The sequence below is a fragment of the Loxodonta africana genome, chromosome 6 (assembly GCF_030014295.1).
Source record: "Loxodonta africana isolate mLoxAfr1 chromosome 6, mLoxAfr1.hap2, whole genome shotgun sequence".
NCBI classification, from domain to species: Eukaryota; Metazoa; Chordata; class Mammalia; order Proboscidea; family Elephantidae; genus Loxodonta; species Loxodonta africana.
The window spans coordinates 93,590,197-93,609,030 of NC_087347.1; the positions used below are offsets into that span (position 1 = coordinate 93,590,197).

The following is an 18,834-nucleotide window of genomic DNA, read 5'->3' on the forward strand; positions in this document are numbered from 1 at the left end:
GAATCTCTGATACTGAATATTTAGTATATATATTTTTTCAGTTCATACATTATCTGAGGTCTTCTTAAATGACTATATATAAGAATTTATATTAACATTAATATTCATAGTTTCCTTAAGTTTTTTTTTTTTTTTTTTTACCTCTGGTATCATATTTAAGAAGACCTTTACCAAAAGCAGATTGTATAACTATTTACTTATATTTCCCAGTGCTTTTTAAATCTCAGTACTTTTTTGTTCTTTTTATTTCATGCATACATTTGATTCACTGGAATTCTATTTTGATATAATGTGTTAAGTAAGGATAAGTGTTTTGTAAATAATATCTAATTCCAAATAATATCATATGATGACTAATCATCTGTTTTTCATTGACTGATGTATACGTGTATTTTTTTTTTCTGTTCTATTAGGTACTGGAACTGTACTTTTCCTTGTTGTTGCTTAATAATACATTTCAATATCTAGTAGAATCTCTTTGTTACTCTTATTATTTGCAAATGTTCAAGGTATTCTCACGTGTTTATTTTTCCATATAATCTGAAATAATTTGTTAAAGTTTCATCTAACTTTGAAAAATGATATACAAATGATATGTTTGTATAACCTCTGAAAAAAGACTAGAACATCTCTATATTGTCTGAATAGACCAAGAATTCCTAAAAATATAATATCCATTGTTTTCACATTCACTACCTGCCCAGCACCAAATAGGAGTAGTTCACAATGGCTAATGAATGAATGAATTATAACATTATTGTCAGTTTAGAGTCTGTAGACATTTTCACAATCTGTGGCAATCAAACACAAATAATAAGTGAAATTGTTAAAACATTAATGTAGAAAAAAATACCCAGGTAAAACACAGCTGTTGATTGTTGTTTAATATATATGAATCTGTGGTGCTGTCAGAAAATCAAGATTATCCCAATAACCTTGGCAAATTAACATCAATTTAATTATCTCTCATTATGGACTCTTTGGTTAGGAAAATCACTTTTTTTTTGCCTTTTAATCACAGAGTACATTCTTTGAAATTATGTGTGTAAATGAAATTTTCTCTTTTTAATAATTTAACTTCAGAATAGTTAAGAAGAATTACAAAACATTTCTTATAAAACAGGGGCACTGGTTCTGATAGAATGAGAACCACTTAAATCCGAGGTCTACAGCATTCTTCTGAGGAAAGAAACTCTCTCTCTTAAAACATCTAAACAGGAAGGTGGGGCCAAGATGGGGGAGTAGTCAGGTGCCTCTGGTGAACTCTCTTACAACAAAGACCTGAAAAAACAAGTGAAAAGATTACATTTATGACAAGGTAGAAGCCCTGAACATCAAAGGCAAAGTTAGAAAACAGACTGAGCGACAAGAAGAGGGAGAGATGGTTCAGAGGCAGAGAGGAGTTGCCAGACCTGAATTGCTGGGAACTTCTCAGGCACCCTTCTCAGGAGAGGCTACAGTGGGCTGGTGTTAGCGTTCAACTGCAGTTTTCTCAGGGAGAAACATCCAGCTTCACAGCCTACTTATGCCTCCGTAACCAGAGAAGGATGGCACTTTCAGCAAAAGCTAAATACTTGCGTATATTTTATTGCACCCCCACCCCAAAGCCAGCTTCGGTGGCTGTCTATTTCCCTGGGCCTGAGACAGGTTCTGTTGCGTAACCTGAGCCATTCTCCCGGCCCTGGAGAAGGAAAAAAATCACAATTGGGGAAAAGATAGTCTGTCACCTCCACTAACCTAAGGGAGCTCAGGACAGAAGCGGTTCCTGTCCAGGCATAAATGGTCTGTGGACTTCGATTACCTTTCCCCCCTGCATGGACCTACATGGGCTTATTTCAGGAGAATAAGTCCTTGTTAGCAGCTTTGTGGTGGAGAGGTGGGTGTTTGATGTTTAACACTGCTTTGCCTATTAAACACGGTCCTTACCTACCCACATCAGGGGCATAAGGACTGGTGGCTCCACTCAGGTCACCCAGCCATCTGAGACAGGGGTCCAAGGATAACTGGTACCTCCCAGTCCTTACAACCAAGAGCACTGGGTGCCCAAGATCCATCTGCAGAACCCACCCACCTGTGTGCTCTAGGAAACAGGGATGCACTTTCCTCACAGGCACCTGGGGGACGATTGTCTGTCCCCTGCTTTGTTCAGAGCATGATATCCTGCTGCAACCAGATACTGGTACCTACACCAATCACCCTTGCCCCTCGAAGACTGTAGGACAGAGCCTATACCACACACTTGATGACCAACTACCTGGACGCCTGAGCTGAATCCATACAAGAAAAGTGAATGCACTCCTAGGCTCATATACCTGTTAACAGCTCTAGCCAACTGGTGACATGACATCAGAGCATAAAAGGCAAAAATGAAATTAAGCTAGCTCACTCAAGCAATCTATTTGGGCATATCAAAACAAAACAAAGCAAGAAGCTAGGATACAGTAAGTGAACATAAAATAAACTAATACAATAACGTATAGATGCCTTGTAGACAACAGTCAATATCAAATCACATAAAGAAGCAGACCATGATCACGTCAAGATGCTCTCAAAACAGAGAATCAAGGGATCTTCTGGATGAAGGTGCCTTCCTGGAATTACTGGATGCAGAATACAAAAGATTAATACACAGAACTCTTCAAGACATCAGGAAGGACACCAGGCAATACACAGAACAAGCCAAGAACCACACAGATAAAGCAGATGAAGAAATTAAAAGGCTATTCAAGAACATAATGAAAAATTAAATAAGCTGCAAGAATCCATAGAGAGACAGCAATCAGAAATTCAGAAGATTAACAATAAAATGACAAAATTAAACAACTCAATAGAAAGTGAAGCAGGATTGAGGAAGAGGAGGCGGAATTTATGAGACTGAAGATAAAGCACTAGCCACCAACATACCTGAAGAAAAATCAGATAAAAAAATTAAAAAAATAAAAAATGAAGTAACCCTAGGAATTATGTGGGACTCTATTGAGAGAAATAACCTATGAGTGATTGGAGCACCAGAACAGGGAGGGATAACAGAAAATACAGAGACAATTGTTGAAGAATTGTTGGCAGAAAACTTCCCTGATATCATGAAAAATAAGATGATATCTACCAAGATGCTCATCGAACTCTACATAAGGTAGATCTTAAAAGAAAGTCACCAAGACATAGTATAATCAAACTTGTCAAAACCAAAGATAAAGAGAGAATTTTAAGAGCAGCAGGGATAAACAAAAAGCCACCTACAAAGGAGAGTCAATAAGAACAAGCTCGGACTACTCAGCAGAAACCATGCAGGCGAGACGACAGTAGGATCACTTATATAAAGCACTGAAAGAAAAAACTTGCCAGCCAGGAATCATATATCCAGCAAAACTGTGAAATATGCAAGCAAAATTAGGACATTTCCAGACAAACAGAAGTTGAGGGAATTCATAAAAACCAAACCAAAACTATAAGAAATTCTAAAGGGAGTTCTTTGGTTAGAAAATCAATAATATCAGATATAAACCCAGGACTAGAACACTGGACAGAGCAATCAGATGTCAACCCAGATAGGGAAATCACGAAAATAAATCAGGATTAAAAAAACGTTCAAAACAGGGAAACGGTGATGTCATTATGTAAAAGAAGACAACATTAAAGAAATAAAGAGGGACTAAGAAATGTAGTCATAGGTCTTTCATACGGAAAGGAAGAAAAGGTGATATAAAGATATAAAAGTTAGGATTCAACTTAAAAAAATAGGGGTAAATATTAAGGTAACCACAAAGCATACTAACAATCCTACTCTTCAAAATAAAATAGAAGGAAAAAATATGAGATTCACCAGAAACAAAATCAACTACAACGAATAAGAGGAAAAGATGATATATAAAGACGAGCTGCTCAGCACAAAAAATTAGGGGGGAAGAAAACTGTCAACAATACACACAAAAAAGACGTCAAAATGACAGAACTAAACTCAGACATATCCATACTTACGCTGAATGTAAACGGACTAAATGTGCCAATAAAGAGACAGAGTGGCAGAACAGATGATAAAAAAAAAAAAAGATCCTTCTATATGCTGCCTACAAGAGACACACCTTAGACTTAGAGACATAAACAAACAAAAACTCAAAAGATGGAAGAAAATTTATCAAGCAAACAACAATCAAAAAAGAGCAGGAGTGGCAATATTAATTTCTAACAAAACAGACGTTAAAGTTAAACCTACCACAAAGAATAAGGAAGGACACCACATAATGATTAAAGGGACAATTTTATACCAAGAGGATATAGCCATACTAAATATTTATGCACCCAATGACAGGGCTGCAAGGTACACAAAACAAACTCTAACAGCATTTAAAAGGGAGATAGACAGCTCCACAATTATATTAAGAGCCTTCAACACACCACTTTCAGTGAAGGACAGAGAAACGAGAGAGAAGCTCAATAAAGACACAAAAGATCTAAATGACACAACCAACCAACTTGAACTCATACACATATAAAGAACATGCCACCCTAAACCAGACAAATGTACTTTCTTTTCCAACACACATGGAACATTCTCTAGGATGGACCACATATTACGTCATAAAGCAAGCCTCGGCGTCTTCTCTGACCGTAAGGCAATAAAAGTAGAAATCAATAAGGGAAAAAGCAGGGAAAAAAAATCAAACACTTCGAAACTAAACAACAGCCTGCTCAAAAAAGACTGGGTTATAGCAGACATTCAGGAAGGAATAAACAAATTCATAGACTCCAATGAGAAAGAAAACACTTCCTATCAGAACCTTTGGGACACAGCAAAAGCAGTGCTCAGAGATCAATTTGTTTTTAATAATTTTTATTGTGCTATAAGTGAAAGTTTACAAATAAAGTCAGTCTGTCACATATAAGCTCATATGCACCTTACTACATACTCCCACTTACTCTCCCCCTAATGAGTCAGCCCGCTCCCTCCTTCCAGTCTCTCCTTTCTTGAACATTTTGCCAGTTTCTAACCCTCTCTACCCTCCCATCTCCCCACCAGACAGGAGATGCCAACACAGTCTCAAGTGTCCACCTGATACAAGTAGCTCACTCTTCATCAGCATCTCTCTCCTACCCATTGTCCAGTCCGTTCCATGTCTGATGAGTTCTCTTTAGGAATGGTTCCTGTCCTGGGCCGACAGAAGGTTTGGGGACCATGACCGCCGGGATTCCTCTAGTCTCAGTCAGACCATTAAGTCTGGTCTTTTTATGAGAATTTGGGGTCTGCATCCCACTGTTTTCCTGCTCCCTCAGGGGTTCTGTGTTGTGCTCCCTGTCAGGGCAGTCATCAGTTGCGGCTGGGCACCATCTAGTTCTTCTGGTCTCAGGATGATGTTAAGTCTCTACTTCATGTGGCCCTTTCCGTCTCTTGGGCTCAGAGTTAACGTGTGACCTTGGTGTTCTTCATTCTCCTTTGATCCAGGTGGGTTGAGACCAACTGATGCATCTTAGATGGCCGCTTGTTAGCATTTAAGACCCCAGACGCCAAACTTCAAAGTGGGATGCAGAATGTTTTCATAATAGTATTTATTTTGCCAGTTGACTTAGAAGTTCCCTTAAGCCATAGTCCCCAAACCCCACCCTTGCTCCACTGACCTTTGAAGCATTCAGTTTATCCCAGAAACTTCTTTGCTTTTGGTCCAGTCCAGTTGAGCTGACCTTCCGTGTATTGAGTATTGTCCTTCCCTTCACCTAAAGTAGTTCTTATCTACTAACTAATCAGTAAATAACCTTCTCCCACCCTCCCTCCCTCTCCCCTCTGGTAACCACAAAAGAATGTGTCCTCAGTTTAGACTATTTCTCAAGATCTTATGATAGTGGTCTTATACAATATTTGTCCTATTACATCTGACTAATTTCACTCAGCATAATGCCTTCCAGGTTCCTCCATGTTATGAAACGCTTCACAGATTCGTCACTGTTTTTATCCATGCGTAGTATTCCATTGTGTGAATATATCATAATTTATTTAACCATTCATCCGTTGATGGACACCTTGGTTGCTTCCAGCTTTTTGCTATTGTAAACAGTGCTGCAATAAACATGGGTGTGCATATATCTGTTCGTGTAAAGGCTCTTATTTTTCTAGGGTATATTCCGAAGAGTGGGATTTCTGGGTTGTATGGTAGCTCTATTTCTAACTGTTTAAGATAACACCAGATAGATTTCCAAAGTGGTGTACCATTTTACATTGCCACCAGCAGTGTATAAGAGTTCCAATCTCTCTGCAGCCTCTCCAACATTTATTATTTTGTGTGTTTTGGATTAATGCCAGCCTTCTTGGAGTGAGATGGAATCTCATCGTAGTTTTAATTTGCATTTCTCTAACGGCTAATGATCGAGAGCATTTTCTCATGTATCTGTTGGCTGCCTGAATATCTTCTTTAGTGAAGTGCGCGTTCATATCCTTTGCCCACTTCTTGATTGGGTTGTTTGTCTTTTTGTGGTTGAGTTTTAACAGAATCATATGGATATTAGATATCAGGCGCTGGTCAGAGATGTCATAGCTGAAAATTTTTTCCCAGCCTGTAGGTGGTCTTTTTACTTTTTTGGTGAAGTCTTTAGATGAGCATAGGTGTTTGATTTTTAGGAGCTCCCAGTTATCTGGTTTCTCTTCATCATTTTTGGTTATGTTTTGTATTCTCTTTATGCCTTGTATTAAGGCTCCTAACGTTCTTTCCATTTTTTCTTCCATGATCTTTATTATTTTAGTCTTTATGTTTAGGTCTTTGATCCACTTGGAGTTAGTTTTTGTGCATGGTGTGAGGTATGAGTCCTGTTTCATTTTTTTGCAAATGGATATCCAGTTATGCCAGCACCATTTGTTACAAAGACTATCTTTTCCGCAATTAACTGACACTGGGCCTTTGTCAAATATCAGCTGCTCATATGTGGATGAATTTATATCTAGGTTCTAAATTCTGTTCCATTGGTCTATATACCTGTTGCACCAGTACCAGGCTGTTTTGACTACTATGGCTGTATATTAGGTTCTGAAATCAGGTAGAGTGAGGCCTCCCACTTTCTTCTTCTTTTTCAGCAATGCTTTACTTATCCGGGGCTTCTTTCCCTTCCATATGAAGTTGGTGATTTGTTTCTCCACCACATTAAAAAATGTCATTGGAATTTGGATCGGAAGTGCATTGTATGTATAGATGGCTTTTGGTAGAATAGACATTTTTACTATGCTAAGTCTTCCTATATTTTTCCACATATGTAGGTCCCTTTAAGTTTCTTGCACTGGTACTTTGTACTTTTCTTTGTATAGGTCTTTTACATCTTTGGTAAGATTCATTCCTAAGTATTTTATCTTCTCAGGGGCTACTGTGAATGGTATTGATTTGATTATTTCCTCTTCGATGTTCTTTTTGTTGATGTAGAGGAATCCAAGTGATTTTTGTATGTTTATCTTGTAACCTGAGACTCGGCCGAACTCTTCTATTAGTTTCAGTAGTTTTCTGGAGGATTCCTTAGGGTTTTCTGTGTATAAGATCATGTCATCTACAAATAGAGATAATTTTACTTCTGCCTTGCCAATCCGGATGCCCTTTATTTCTTTGTCTAGCCTAATTGCTCTGGCTAGGATCTCTAGCACACTGTTGAATAAGAGCGGTGATAAAGGGCATCCTTGTCTGTTTCCCGTTCTCAAGGGAAATGCTTTCAGGCTCTCTCCATTTAAAGTGATGTTGGCTGTTGGCTTTGTATAGATGCCCTTTATTATGTTGAGGAATTTTCCTTCAATTCCTATTTTGCTGAGAGTTTTTATTATGAATGGGTGCTGGACTTTGTGAAATGCCTTTTCTGCATCAATTGATAAGATCATGTGGTTTTTGTCTTTTGTTTTATTTATATGGTGGATTACATTAATGGTTTTTCTAATATTAAACCAACCTTGCATACCTGGTATAAATCCCACTTGGTCATGGTGGATTACTTTTTTGATATGTTGTTGTATTCTATTGGTTAGAATTTTGTTGAGGATTTTTGCATCTATGTTCATGAGGGATATAGGTCTGTAATCTTCTTTTTTTGTGGCATCTTTACCTGGTTTTGGTATCAGGGAGATGGTGGCTTCATAGGATGAGTTAGGTAGTATTCCATCGTTTTCTATGCTTTGAAATACCTTTAGTAGTAGTGGTGTTAACTCTTCTCTGAAAGTTTGGTAGAACTCTGCAGTAAAGCCGTCTGGGCCAGGGCTTTTTTTTGTTGGGAGTTATTTGATTACCTTATCAATTTTTTGTTGTTGTTGTTATGGGTCTATTTAGTTGTTCTACTTCTGATTGTGTTAGTTTAGGTAGGTGGTGCTTTTCTAGGAATTCATCCATTTCTTCTAGGTTTGCAAATTTTTTAGAGTACAGTTTTTGATAATAATCTGATATGATTCTTTTAATTTCAGTTGGGTCTGTTGTGATATGGCCCATCTCGTTTCTTATTCGGGTTATTTGTTTCCTTTCCTGTATTTCTTTAGTCAGTCTGGCCAATGGTTTATCAATTTTGTTAATTTTTTCAAAGAACCAGCTTTTGGCTTTGTTAATTCTTTCAATTGTTTTTCTGTTCTCTAATTCGTTTAGTTCAGCTCTAATTTTTATTATTTGTTTTCTTCTGGTCCCTGATGGATTCTTTTGTTGTTCGCTTTCTATTTGTTCAAGTTGTAGGGACAGTTCTCTAATTTTGGCTCTTTCTATGTGTGTGTGCATTTATCGATATAAGTTGACCTCTGAGCACTGCTTTTGCTGTGTCCCAGAGGTTTTGATAGGAAGTATTTTCATTCTCGTTGCATTCTATGAATTTCTTTATTCCCTCCTTAATGTCTTCTATAACCCAGTCTTTTTTGAGCAGGGTATTGTTCAGTTTCCAAGTATTTGATTTCTTTTCTCTGATTTTTCTGTTATTGATTTCCAGTTTTATGGCCTTGTGGTCTGAGAAGATGCTTTGTAATATTTTGATGTTTTGGATTCTACAGAGGTTTGTTTTATGACCTAAAATGTGATCTATTCTAGAGAATGTTCCGTGTGTACTAGAAAAAAAAGTATACTTTGCACCTGTTGGGTGGAGCGTTCTGTATAGGTCTAGGAGGTCAAGTTGGTTGATTGTAGCAATTAGGTCTTCCGTGTCTCTATTGAGCTTCTTACTGGAAGTCCTATCCTTCTCTGAAAGTGGTGTGTTGAAGTCTCCTACTGTAATTGTGGAGGTGTCTATCTCACTTTTCAGTTCTGTTCAAGTTTGTTTTATGTATCTTGCAGCCCTGTCATTGGGTGCATAAATATTTAATATGGTTATATCTTCCTGGTCAATTGTCCCTTTAATCATTATGTAGTGTCCTTCTTTATCCTTTGTGGTGGATTTAATTTTAAAGTCTATTTTGTCAGAAATTAATATTGCTATTTCTGCTCTTTTTTGATTGTTGTTTGCTTGATATATTTTTTTCCATCCTTTGAGTTTTAGTTTGTTTGTGTATCTAAATCTAAGGTGTGTCTCTTGTAGGCAGCATATAGACGGATCGTGTTTCTTTATCCAGTCTGAGACTCTCTCTCTCTTTATTGGTGCATTTAGTCCATTTACGTTCAGCGTAATTATAGATAAGTATGGGTTTAGTGTTGTCATTTGGATGCCTTTTTGTGTGTGTTGTTGATAGTTTCATTTTTCCACTTATATTTTTGTGCTGAGATTTTTTCTTTGTAAATTGTGTGTTCCTCATTTTCATAGTAGTCCAATTTATATTTGCTGAGTCGTTATGTTTTTCTTGGTTTTTATTTTGAGTTATGGAATTGTTAGACCTCTTTGTGGTTACCATAATATTTACCTCTATTTTTCTAAGTAAAAACCTAACTTCTGTCATCCTATATCGCCTTGTTTTCCTCTCCATATGGCAGTTCTATGCCTCCTGTATTCAGTCCTTTTTGATTATTGTGATCTTTTACATAATTAGTTCAATGATTCCCTGTTTTGAGCATTTTTTTTTTCTTTTTAAAATTAATCTTAATTTGTTTTTGTGATTTCCCTATTTGAGTTGATATCAGGATGTTCTGTTCTGTGACCTTGTGTTGTGTTGGTATCTGGTATTATTGATTTTCTGACCAAACAATTTCCTTTAGTATTTCTTGTAGCTTTGGTTTGGTTTTTGCAAATTCTCTTAGGTTGTGTTTTTCTGGAAATGTTTTAATTTCACCTTCATATTTGAGAGAGAGTTTTGCTGGATATATGATCCTTGGCTGGAAGTTTTTCTCCTTCAGTGCTCTATATATATGTCATCCCATTGCCTTCTTGCTGGCATGGTTTCTGCTGAGTGGTCTGAACTTATTGATTCTCCTTTTTAGGAGACCTTTCTTTATCCCTGGCTGCTTTTAAAATTTTCTCTTTATTTTTGGTTTTGGCAAGTTTGATGATAATATGTCTTGGTGTTTTTCTTTTTGGATCAGTCTTAAACGGGTTCGATGAGCATCTTGGATAGATATCCTTTCATCTTTCATGATGTCAGGAAAGTTTTCTGCCAACAGATCTTCTACTATTCTCTCTGTATTTTCTGTTATCCCTCCCTGTTCTAGAACTTCAATCACACGCAAGTTATTCTTCTTGATAGAGTCCCACATGATTCTTAGGGTTTCTTCATTTTTTTAAACACTTTTCTCTGATTTTTCTTCAACTATATTGGTGTCAATTGCCTTATCCTCCAAGTCCCCCACTCTGCATTCCAGTTGCTCGATTCTGCTCCTCTGACTTCCTATTGAGTTGTCTAATTCTGTAATTCTACTGTTAATCTTTTGGATTTCTGAATGCTGTCACTCTATGGATTCTTGCAGCTTATTAATTTCCACTATGTTCTTGAATAATCTTTTTGATTTCTTCAACTGCTTTATCAGTGTGTTCCTTTTTTTCTGATTGCCTTATTTCATTTTTGAAGTCATCCCTGATGTCTTGAAGCATTCTGTAAATTATTTTTTTATATTCTGCATCTGGCAATTCGAAGATTGTATCTTCATTTGGAAAACATTTTGATTCTTTAGTTTGGGGAGTTGTAGAAGCAATCTAGGTCTGCTTCTTTATGTGATTTGATATCAGCTGCTGTCTCCGTGCCATCTATAAGATATCGTAATGATTTATTTTATATTTGCTCACTGAGTCTTATCTTGTTTTGTTTTCTTTCAATACTGGTAGATGGGCTACTAGATTGCGCTGTCTTGATTGTTGTAGCCTTTGAATTACTTATGTCCTAATACCAGCTGGTTTGGGCTGTTACCAGATATATAAGCCTAAGAGTCAATTCAATATTCTTGAGTAGAATCTGATTTTGGGTTACCAAGTGTGTGGTGTAGACTGTCACCTATTCACTTATGGGAGTAGTGGTGATAGTTGTGTGCACCAGATTCTAGTAGCAACAGGGGGTCACACTCCAGGGGAGGCAGGATGCTGACAGGCTTCCCCCAAGTGCAGTGAGGTAGGTGTGTCTCTATTCCTAAAGCACTTTGGTGGGTGGGCTCTGCAGCTGTTCCTTAGGCCACCAATGCATGTACCTCTACAGATTGGTAGGTGTCACAATCCTCAGATCCCTATGGGAGGAGGCTAGGTGGTTTGGGTGGAGCTTCAACCCTCAGTTCCCCCTTGTGGGTCAGTGAGGGCTCTGTTTAATAGATAGAGATATCAGACTTGGGAAACTTGTCTTCCAGTAATCTGCTAAAACAATTACAGTCAGATCACTATCAGAATTGCCTTTGCATTATAATAGCCACCTTGTTCCCTGTAGGGATGAAAGCCCTAGACCATGGATCTCATATGCTTGGCTGGAGCTGGTTCTGTATTTTTAGTCCAATTTCAGGATGTTAGGGAAGGATTTTGGGTGCCTGAGTTTTTTGTCGCTGCTTCTCTCAGGCCAGGAGAATGGGTTAGGAAAAGACAAAAAAAAAAAAAAAAAAACCTGCAGAGCAGCAGAGCACTTCACTCTCTGGCCAGGGAAATTCCAATGTTAATGAAGCCACCTGGGAAGGGGAGGGGAGGGATCAGATAGGAGAGATTAGCACCCAGGAATATAGACAAAGTTACTTATCTTGCTTGGCATGACTGTTTTATCTGAGATTCCCGAGGGGCGTATAGCCTGTGTGCATTGGCTTGGTCCAGATTGCCTCCAAGAGTCAGGCTAGCGTCCTGTGCTTGTGCTGTCTCAAAAGCCATAGTCAGTTCCTCCGCTCCCAGTCCAAAGCCCAGCGCCAAGGTTCCCCAGCTGGGACGCTGCACTCCAGGCTCCAAAACTAGTCGCTGCCTCCCGGTGACTTCTCCTCCTGTCAGCCGCGTCACCGTGCTGCCTGCGTGCACTGGCTGGGCTTCCCCCGAGATCACTTCTGGGGGCTAGGGCTGCATACCGTTTGCGCCGTCTCAGGATGCCGTGTTCAGCTCCGCTGCACCCAGTCCAAAGCCCGACGCTGAGGTTTTCTGACTGGGACTCTGGCTCCAGGCTCCAAAAACAGTTGCTGCTTCCCCGTGGTTGCTCGTTGTATCATTAGCCGCATCAGTGTGCAGCCTGCTTGCGCTGACTGAGTCTCTGTCACTCAGGTCAACTCTTTAGATCTGTGTTGGTCAGGGTTCATAGATTGTCATGTATGTGATTGATTCACTTGTTTTTCCAAGTCTTTGCTGCAAGAGGGATCCGAGGTAGCTTCTACCTAGTTAGCCATCTTGGCCCCACCTCCTTAATCTCAGAGGTCATTTCTGTCAATTCTATCAATAAATGCATGCATACAAAAAGAAGAAAGGGCCAAAATCAAAGAATTATCCCTACGACTTGAACAAATAGAAAGAGAGCAACAAAAGAAACCCTCAGGCACCAGAAGAAAGGAAATAATAAAACCAAGAGCAGAATTAAATGAAAGAGAAAAAGAAAAACAAATGAAAGAGTTAACAAGACCAAAAGCTGGTTCTTGCAAAAAAAAAAAAAAAAATTGATAAACCATTGGCCAAACTGAAAAAAGAAAAACAGGAGAGGAAGCGAATAACCCAGTAAGAAATAAGATGGGTACTATTACAACAGACCCAACTGAAATGATGAAATGAAAAGAATCATATCAGATTACTATGAAAAATTGTACTCTAACAAACCTGAAAACTGAGAAGAAATGGATGAATCTACAAAAACACAATTTCTACCTAAACTAACATAAACAGAGGTAGAACAACTAAATAAACCCATTACAAGAGATTGAAAAGGTAATTAAAAAACTCCCAACAAAAAAAAGCCGTGGCCCCGACAGCTTTGCTGCAGAGTTCTACCAAACTTTCACAGAAGAGTTAACATCACTACTACTAAAGGTACTTCAGAGCACAGGAAAGGACAGGATACTCCCAAACTCATTCTATGAAGCCAGCATATCCCTGATACCAAAACTAGGAAAAGACACGACAAGAAAAGAAAATTACATACCTATATCCCTCATGAACTTAGATGCAAAAATCCTCAACAAAATTCTAGCCAATAGAATTCAACAACATATCAAAAAAAAATAATTCACCATGACCAAGTGGGATACATACCAGGTATGCAGGGATGGCTCAACATTAGAAAAACAATGAATGTAATCCATCATATAAATAAAAGACAAGAATCACATAATTTTATCAATTGATGCAGAAAAGGCATTTGACAAAGTTCAATACTCATTCATGATAAAAAACTCTGAGCAAAATAGGAATAGAGGGAAAATTCTTCAACATAGTAAAAGGCATTTGTACAAAGCCAACAGCCAACATCAACCTAATTGGAGAGAGTCTAAAAGCATTCCCCTTGAGATCGAGAACCAGAAAAGAGTGCCCTTTATCACCACTCTTATTCAACATTGTGCTGGAGGACCTAGTCAGAGCAATTAGGCTAGATAAAGAAATAAAGGGCATCCACATTGGCAAGGAAGAAGTAAAAGTATCTCTATTTGCAGATGACATGATCTTACATACAGGATACCCTAAAGAATCCTCAAGAAAACTGCTGAAACTAATAGAAGAGCTCAGCAGAGTATCAGGATACAAGATAAACATACAAAAATCAGTTGGATTCCTCTACACCAACAAAAAGAACATTGAAGAGGAAATCACCAAATCAATACCATTTACAGTGGCCCCCAAGGTGATAAAATCCTTAGGAATAAATCTTACCAGAGATGTAAAAGACCTAAACAAAGAAAACTACAAGACACTACTGCAAGAATCCAAAAGAGACATAAATAAGAGGAAAAACATACGTTGCTCCTGAATAGCAAGACTTCGCATTGTAAAAATGTCTATTCTACCGAAAGCCATCTACAGATACAACTCAATTTCGATCAAATTTCAATGACATTTTTTAATGAGATGGAGAAACAAATCACCAACTGCATATGGAAGGGAAAGAGGCCCCAGATAAGTAAAGCATTACTGAAAAAGAAAAAGAAAGTTGGAAGCCTCATTCTACCAGATTTTAGAACTTATTATACTGCCACAGTAGTCAAAACAGCCTGGTACTGGTACAACAACAGATACATACACCAATGGAACAGAATTGAGATTTCAAACATAAATGCACCCACATATGAGCAGCTGATATTTGACAAAGGCCCAAAATCAGTTAAATAGGGAAAAGATAGTCTGTTTAACAAATGGTAGTGGTTTTTTTAGTGGCATAACTGGATATCCATCTGCAAAAAAAATGAAACAAGACACATATCTTACACCATGCAGAAAAAAATAACTCAAAATGGAGAAAAGACCTAAATATAAAATCTAAAACAATAAAGATCATGGAAGAAAAAATAGGGACAATGCTAGGAGCCCTAATACATGGCATAAACAGTATACAAAACATTACGAACAATGCAGAAGAGAAACTAGATAACTGGGAGCTCCTAAAAACCAAACACCTGTGTTCATCCAAAGACTTCACCAAAAGAGTAGAAAGATTACCTACACACTGGGAAAAAGTTTTTAGCTATGACATTTCTGATCAGCATCTGATCTCTAAAATCTACATGATACTGCAAAAACTCAACTATAAAAAGACGAATAACCCAATTTAAAAATGGGCAAAAGAAATGAACAGGCACTTCACTAAAGAAGACATTCAGGTAGCTAACAGATACATGAGGAAATGCTCATGATCATTAGCCATTAGAGAAATGCAAATCAAAACTTCAACGAGATTCCATCTCACCCCAACAAGGCTGCCATTAATCCAAATAACACAAAATAATAAATGTTGGAGAGGTTGTGGAGAGACTGGAACACTTACACACTGTTGGTGGGAATGTAAAATGGTACAACCACTTTGGAAATTGATTTGGCACTTCCTTAAAAAGCTAGAAATAGAACTACCATAGGATTCAGCAATCCCACCCCTGGGAATATATACTAGAGAAATAAGAGCCTGTACATAAACAGATATATGCACACCCGTATTTACTGCAGCATTGTTTACAACAGCAAAAAGATGGAAGCAACCAAGATGCCCATCAACAGATGACTGGAAAAATTATGGTATATTCACACAATGGAATACCATGCATCAATAAAGAACATTGATGAATCCGTGAAACATTTCACATCATGGAGGAATTTGGAAGGCATTATGCTGAGTGAAATCAGTCAGTTGCAAAAGGACAAATGTTGTATAAGACCACTATTATATGAACTCAAAAAATAATTTAAGCAGAGAAGAAAATATTCTTTCATGGTTACGAGAGTGGGGAGGGAGGGAAGGAAGGAGGGAGAGAGGTATTCACTAGTTAGATAGTAGATAAGAACTATTTTAGGTGAAGGAAAAAACAAAAGACAATACATGAGAGGACAGCACAACTGGACTAAACCAAAAGCAAAGAAGATTCCTGAATAAACTGAATGCTTCAAAGGTCAGCGTAGCAGGGGTGGGTGTTTTAGGGATCATGGTTTCAGGGGACATCTAAATCAACTGGCATAATAAAATCTATTAAGGAAACATTCTGCATCTCACTTTGGAGAGTGGCGTCTGGGGTCTTAGACACTAGCAAGTGGCCATCTAAGATGCATCAATTGGTCTCAACCCACCTGGAGCAAAGGAGAATGAAGAACACCAAAGACACAAGGTAATTATGAGCCCAAGAGACAGAAGGGGCCACATAAACCAGAGACTACATCAGCCTGAGACCAGAGAACCAGATGATGCCAGGCCACAACCAATGATTGCCCTGACAGAGAAGACAATAGAGAACCCCTGAGGGAGCAGGAGGGCAATGGGATGCAGACTCCAAATTCTTGTAAAAAGACCAGACTCACTGGTCCTACTGAGACTAGAAGGACCCCAGAGGTCATGGTCCCCAGACCTTCTGTTAGCCCAAGACAGGAACCATTCCCAAAGCCAACTCTTCAGACAAGGATTGGACTGGACTATGGGATAGAAGATGATACTAGTGAAGACTGAGCTCCTTGGATCAAGTAGACACAGGAGACTATGTGGGCAGCTCCTCTCTTGAGAAGAGATGAGTGGGTAGAGGTGGGCAGAAGCTGGCAGAATGGACATGAAAATAGAGAGTGGAGGGAAGGAGTGTGCTGTCTCACTAGAGGGAGGGCAACTAGGAGTACATAGCAAGATGTATATAAGTTTTTGCACGAGAGACTGACTTCGTTTGTAAACTTTCACTTAAAGCACAATAAAAATTAAAAAAAAAAATGTAAACTGGCCTTTGTGTTTTCAAAGGACTTCAGAGACCATTTGGATCAGAGAGGCTTAGAAAGAAGGGGGGGGCTAAACTTTAGAAAGTGACAGCAATTGTCAGTTTAACTTTGACATCACTCAAGTAACAAGAGTTTGGAATTCCAAATTCTGAGAATACAAAAATGGGAAGTTAGGTGATTAATTAATTTTTTATTAATTAAGAGCAAAAGTTCTGTAAAGAGTACCTAGGTTTGCATCCAGTCTATGACACTTGGTAACTTTATGACCTCGTGGGAGTTAGTTAATCGTTTTGAATATCAGTATCCTCTGTTAAGTGGGGATGATAAGTACTTACTTCAGTGTTAAGATGACAATTATAGAATTAATATATGTGAACCTCTTAGAAGTGTGCCTGGTTCATAGTAAGCATAACAGTTTAAATATTATTGCCATTATTTCTATTGGTTCATTATAAGATGTTTCCTAATATAACCCAAATAGTCTTGGGTTAGTGATAAATGGAGAAGTGTTATGTTCACAAAGCAAGTCACAGAGAAAAGGAGCAACAAGCAGAGCCAGCACTGGGTCCCTGGGAGGTGATCTGCAATTAAACTGGCAAAAGAGTGAAGGGGAATCAGAGAAAGGAGACTGTACATATCTTCAGAAATATTGGGAAAACACTGAACTCACTGGATGGGGACAGACATTTCAGTTACTTTATTTGAAAAAGTGACTCAGAATATCTCTCATGTTACAAGTTTCTTTTTTTCTTGTTTATAGATAACTTCATTCCTACTGAAAAGATAGGAAAATGGACTACATTTCAATACACTATTTTTGTGGCCTATTGAATAAAAGCATTATAAGTGGTATCCTAGATCAGACTTATCAGTTCTTTCTGGATTATTAACATTATAAACATAGTTCATTTAATTATCAATTACTTTTCTCTTAAAAAAATGTGCGGTTTGTTTTTGTTTTTGTATCATACATGTAATAACGCCCTACACTCCTCGTTTTGTTAAATCTCTTTAGCTCAGAAGTCATCATTTCCATCTTATTTATATGTGAAAAAGATTTTTTCAAAAAAAGAATGTTGATGAGAATAGAAGGAGCTGTGTTATACCAATGCTGTTCAAGTCTTCGAAATCCTTCTGGATGGCATGCCAAAAATCACAGAGTATTCTAACACCATCACTAACTACTTATTAAGATCAACCAGTTGATAACTATGCAAAGTATACAATTTTTCACAATTCTTTTTAAGGGAATGTGAGCAAAATTATTTGAAGACAGCTGGTCAAGCTAATATAACCATAATTCAGAGGAAGAAATCCTTTCAGCTATTTAAAGATGCAGAGTGATGATCATAGGCAAGTTGATGGCATAGACCTAGAGAGTAAACTTACAATGATTATATCAAATCTTAGGCTCATTAAAATGCAATGACTTTGAAGACACTACAAGATGGATTTGTGAATGTTAAAGTTAAAAAAGGCTTCCATATAATCAAGATACAACAAGTGGTAGAATTCTACAAAATGTGTCTTGGTTAATATGTAACATACATCGAGACTCAAAAAGTATTGCTTTTATGGCTAACAGATACATGAAGAAACACTTGCGATTATTAGCCACTCAAACCCAAAACCAAACTCAGTGCCATCATGTCGATTCCGACTCATAGTCTATTCCGACTCATAATCGATTCCGACTCATATGAAAGAAATGCAAATCATAACTACAATGAGATACTGCAACATTAGTGGCATGAATCAAAGAAACAGAAAATAAGAAATTTTGGAGAAGCTGCAGGAAGATTGGAACTCTTATGCACTGCTGGTGGGAATGCAAAACGGTACAACCATTTTGGAAAACAATGTGGTGCTTCCTTAAAATGCTAGAAATAGAAATACCATAGGATCCAGTGATTCCACTCCTAGGAATATATCTTAGAGAAAGAAGAGCCATCACATGAATAGACATATGCACACCCATGTTCACTGCAGCATTATTCACAACAGCAAAAAGATGGAAACAACCTAAGTGCCCATCAATAGAAGAATGGATAAACTATGGTACATACACACAATGGAATACTATGTAACAATGAAGAACAATGGTGAATCCGCGAAACATCTCAAGACATGGACGAATCTGGAGGGCATTATGTTGAG

General features: G+C 37.9%; 1 protein-coding gene across 4 annotated transcripts in view; it reads right to left on the reverse strand.

The window, feature by feature from the left end:
* The window catches only part of GALNT13 (polypeptide N-acetylgalactosaminyltransferase 13), a 537,747-nt gene that overhangs the window by 406,741 nt on the left and 112,172 nt on the right, over positions 1-18,834 (reverse strand). The window contains exon 3 of one of the 4 annotated variants that reach the window (XM_064287133.1): positions 12,431-12,453. The exons of the other annotated variants lie outside the window; for them this stretch is intronic. Coding sequence (XP_064143203.1) covers positions 12,431-12,453 — 23 coding nt within the window. The remainder of the gene's footprint in view (positions 1-12,430; positions 12,454-18,834) is intronic. 4 annotated transcript variants of the gene reach the window in all.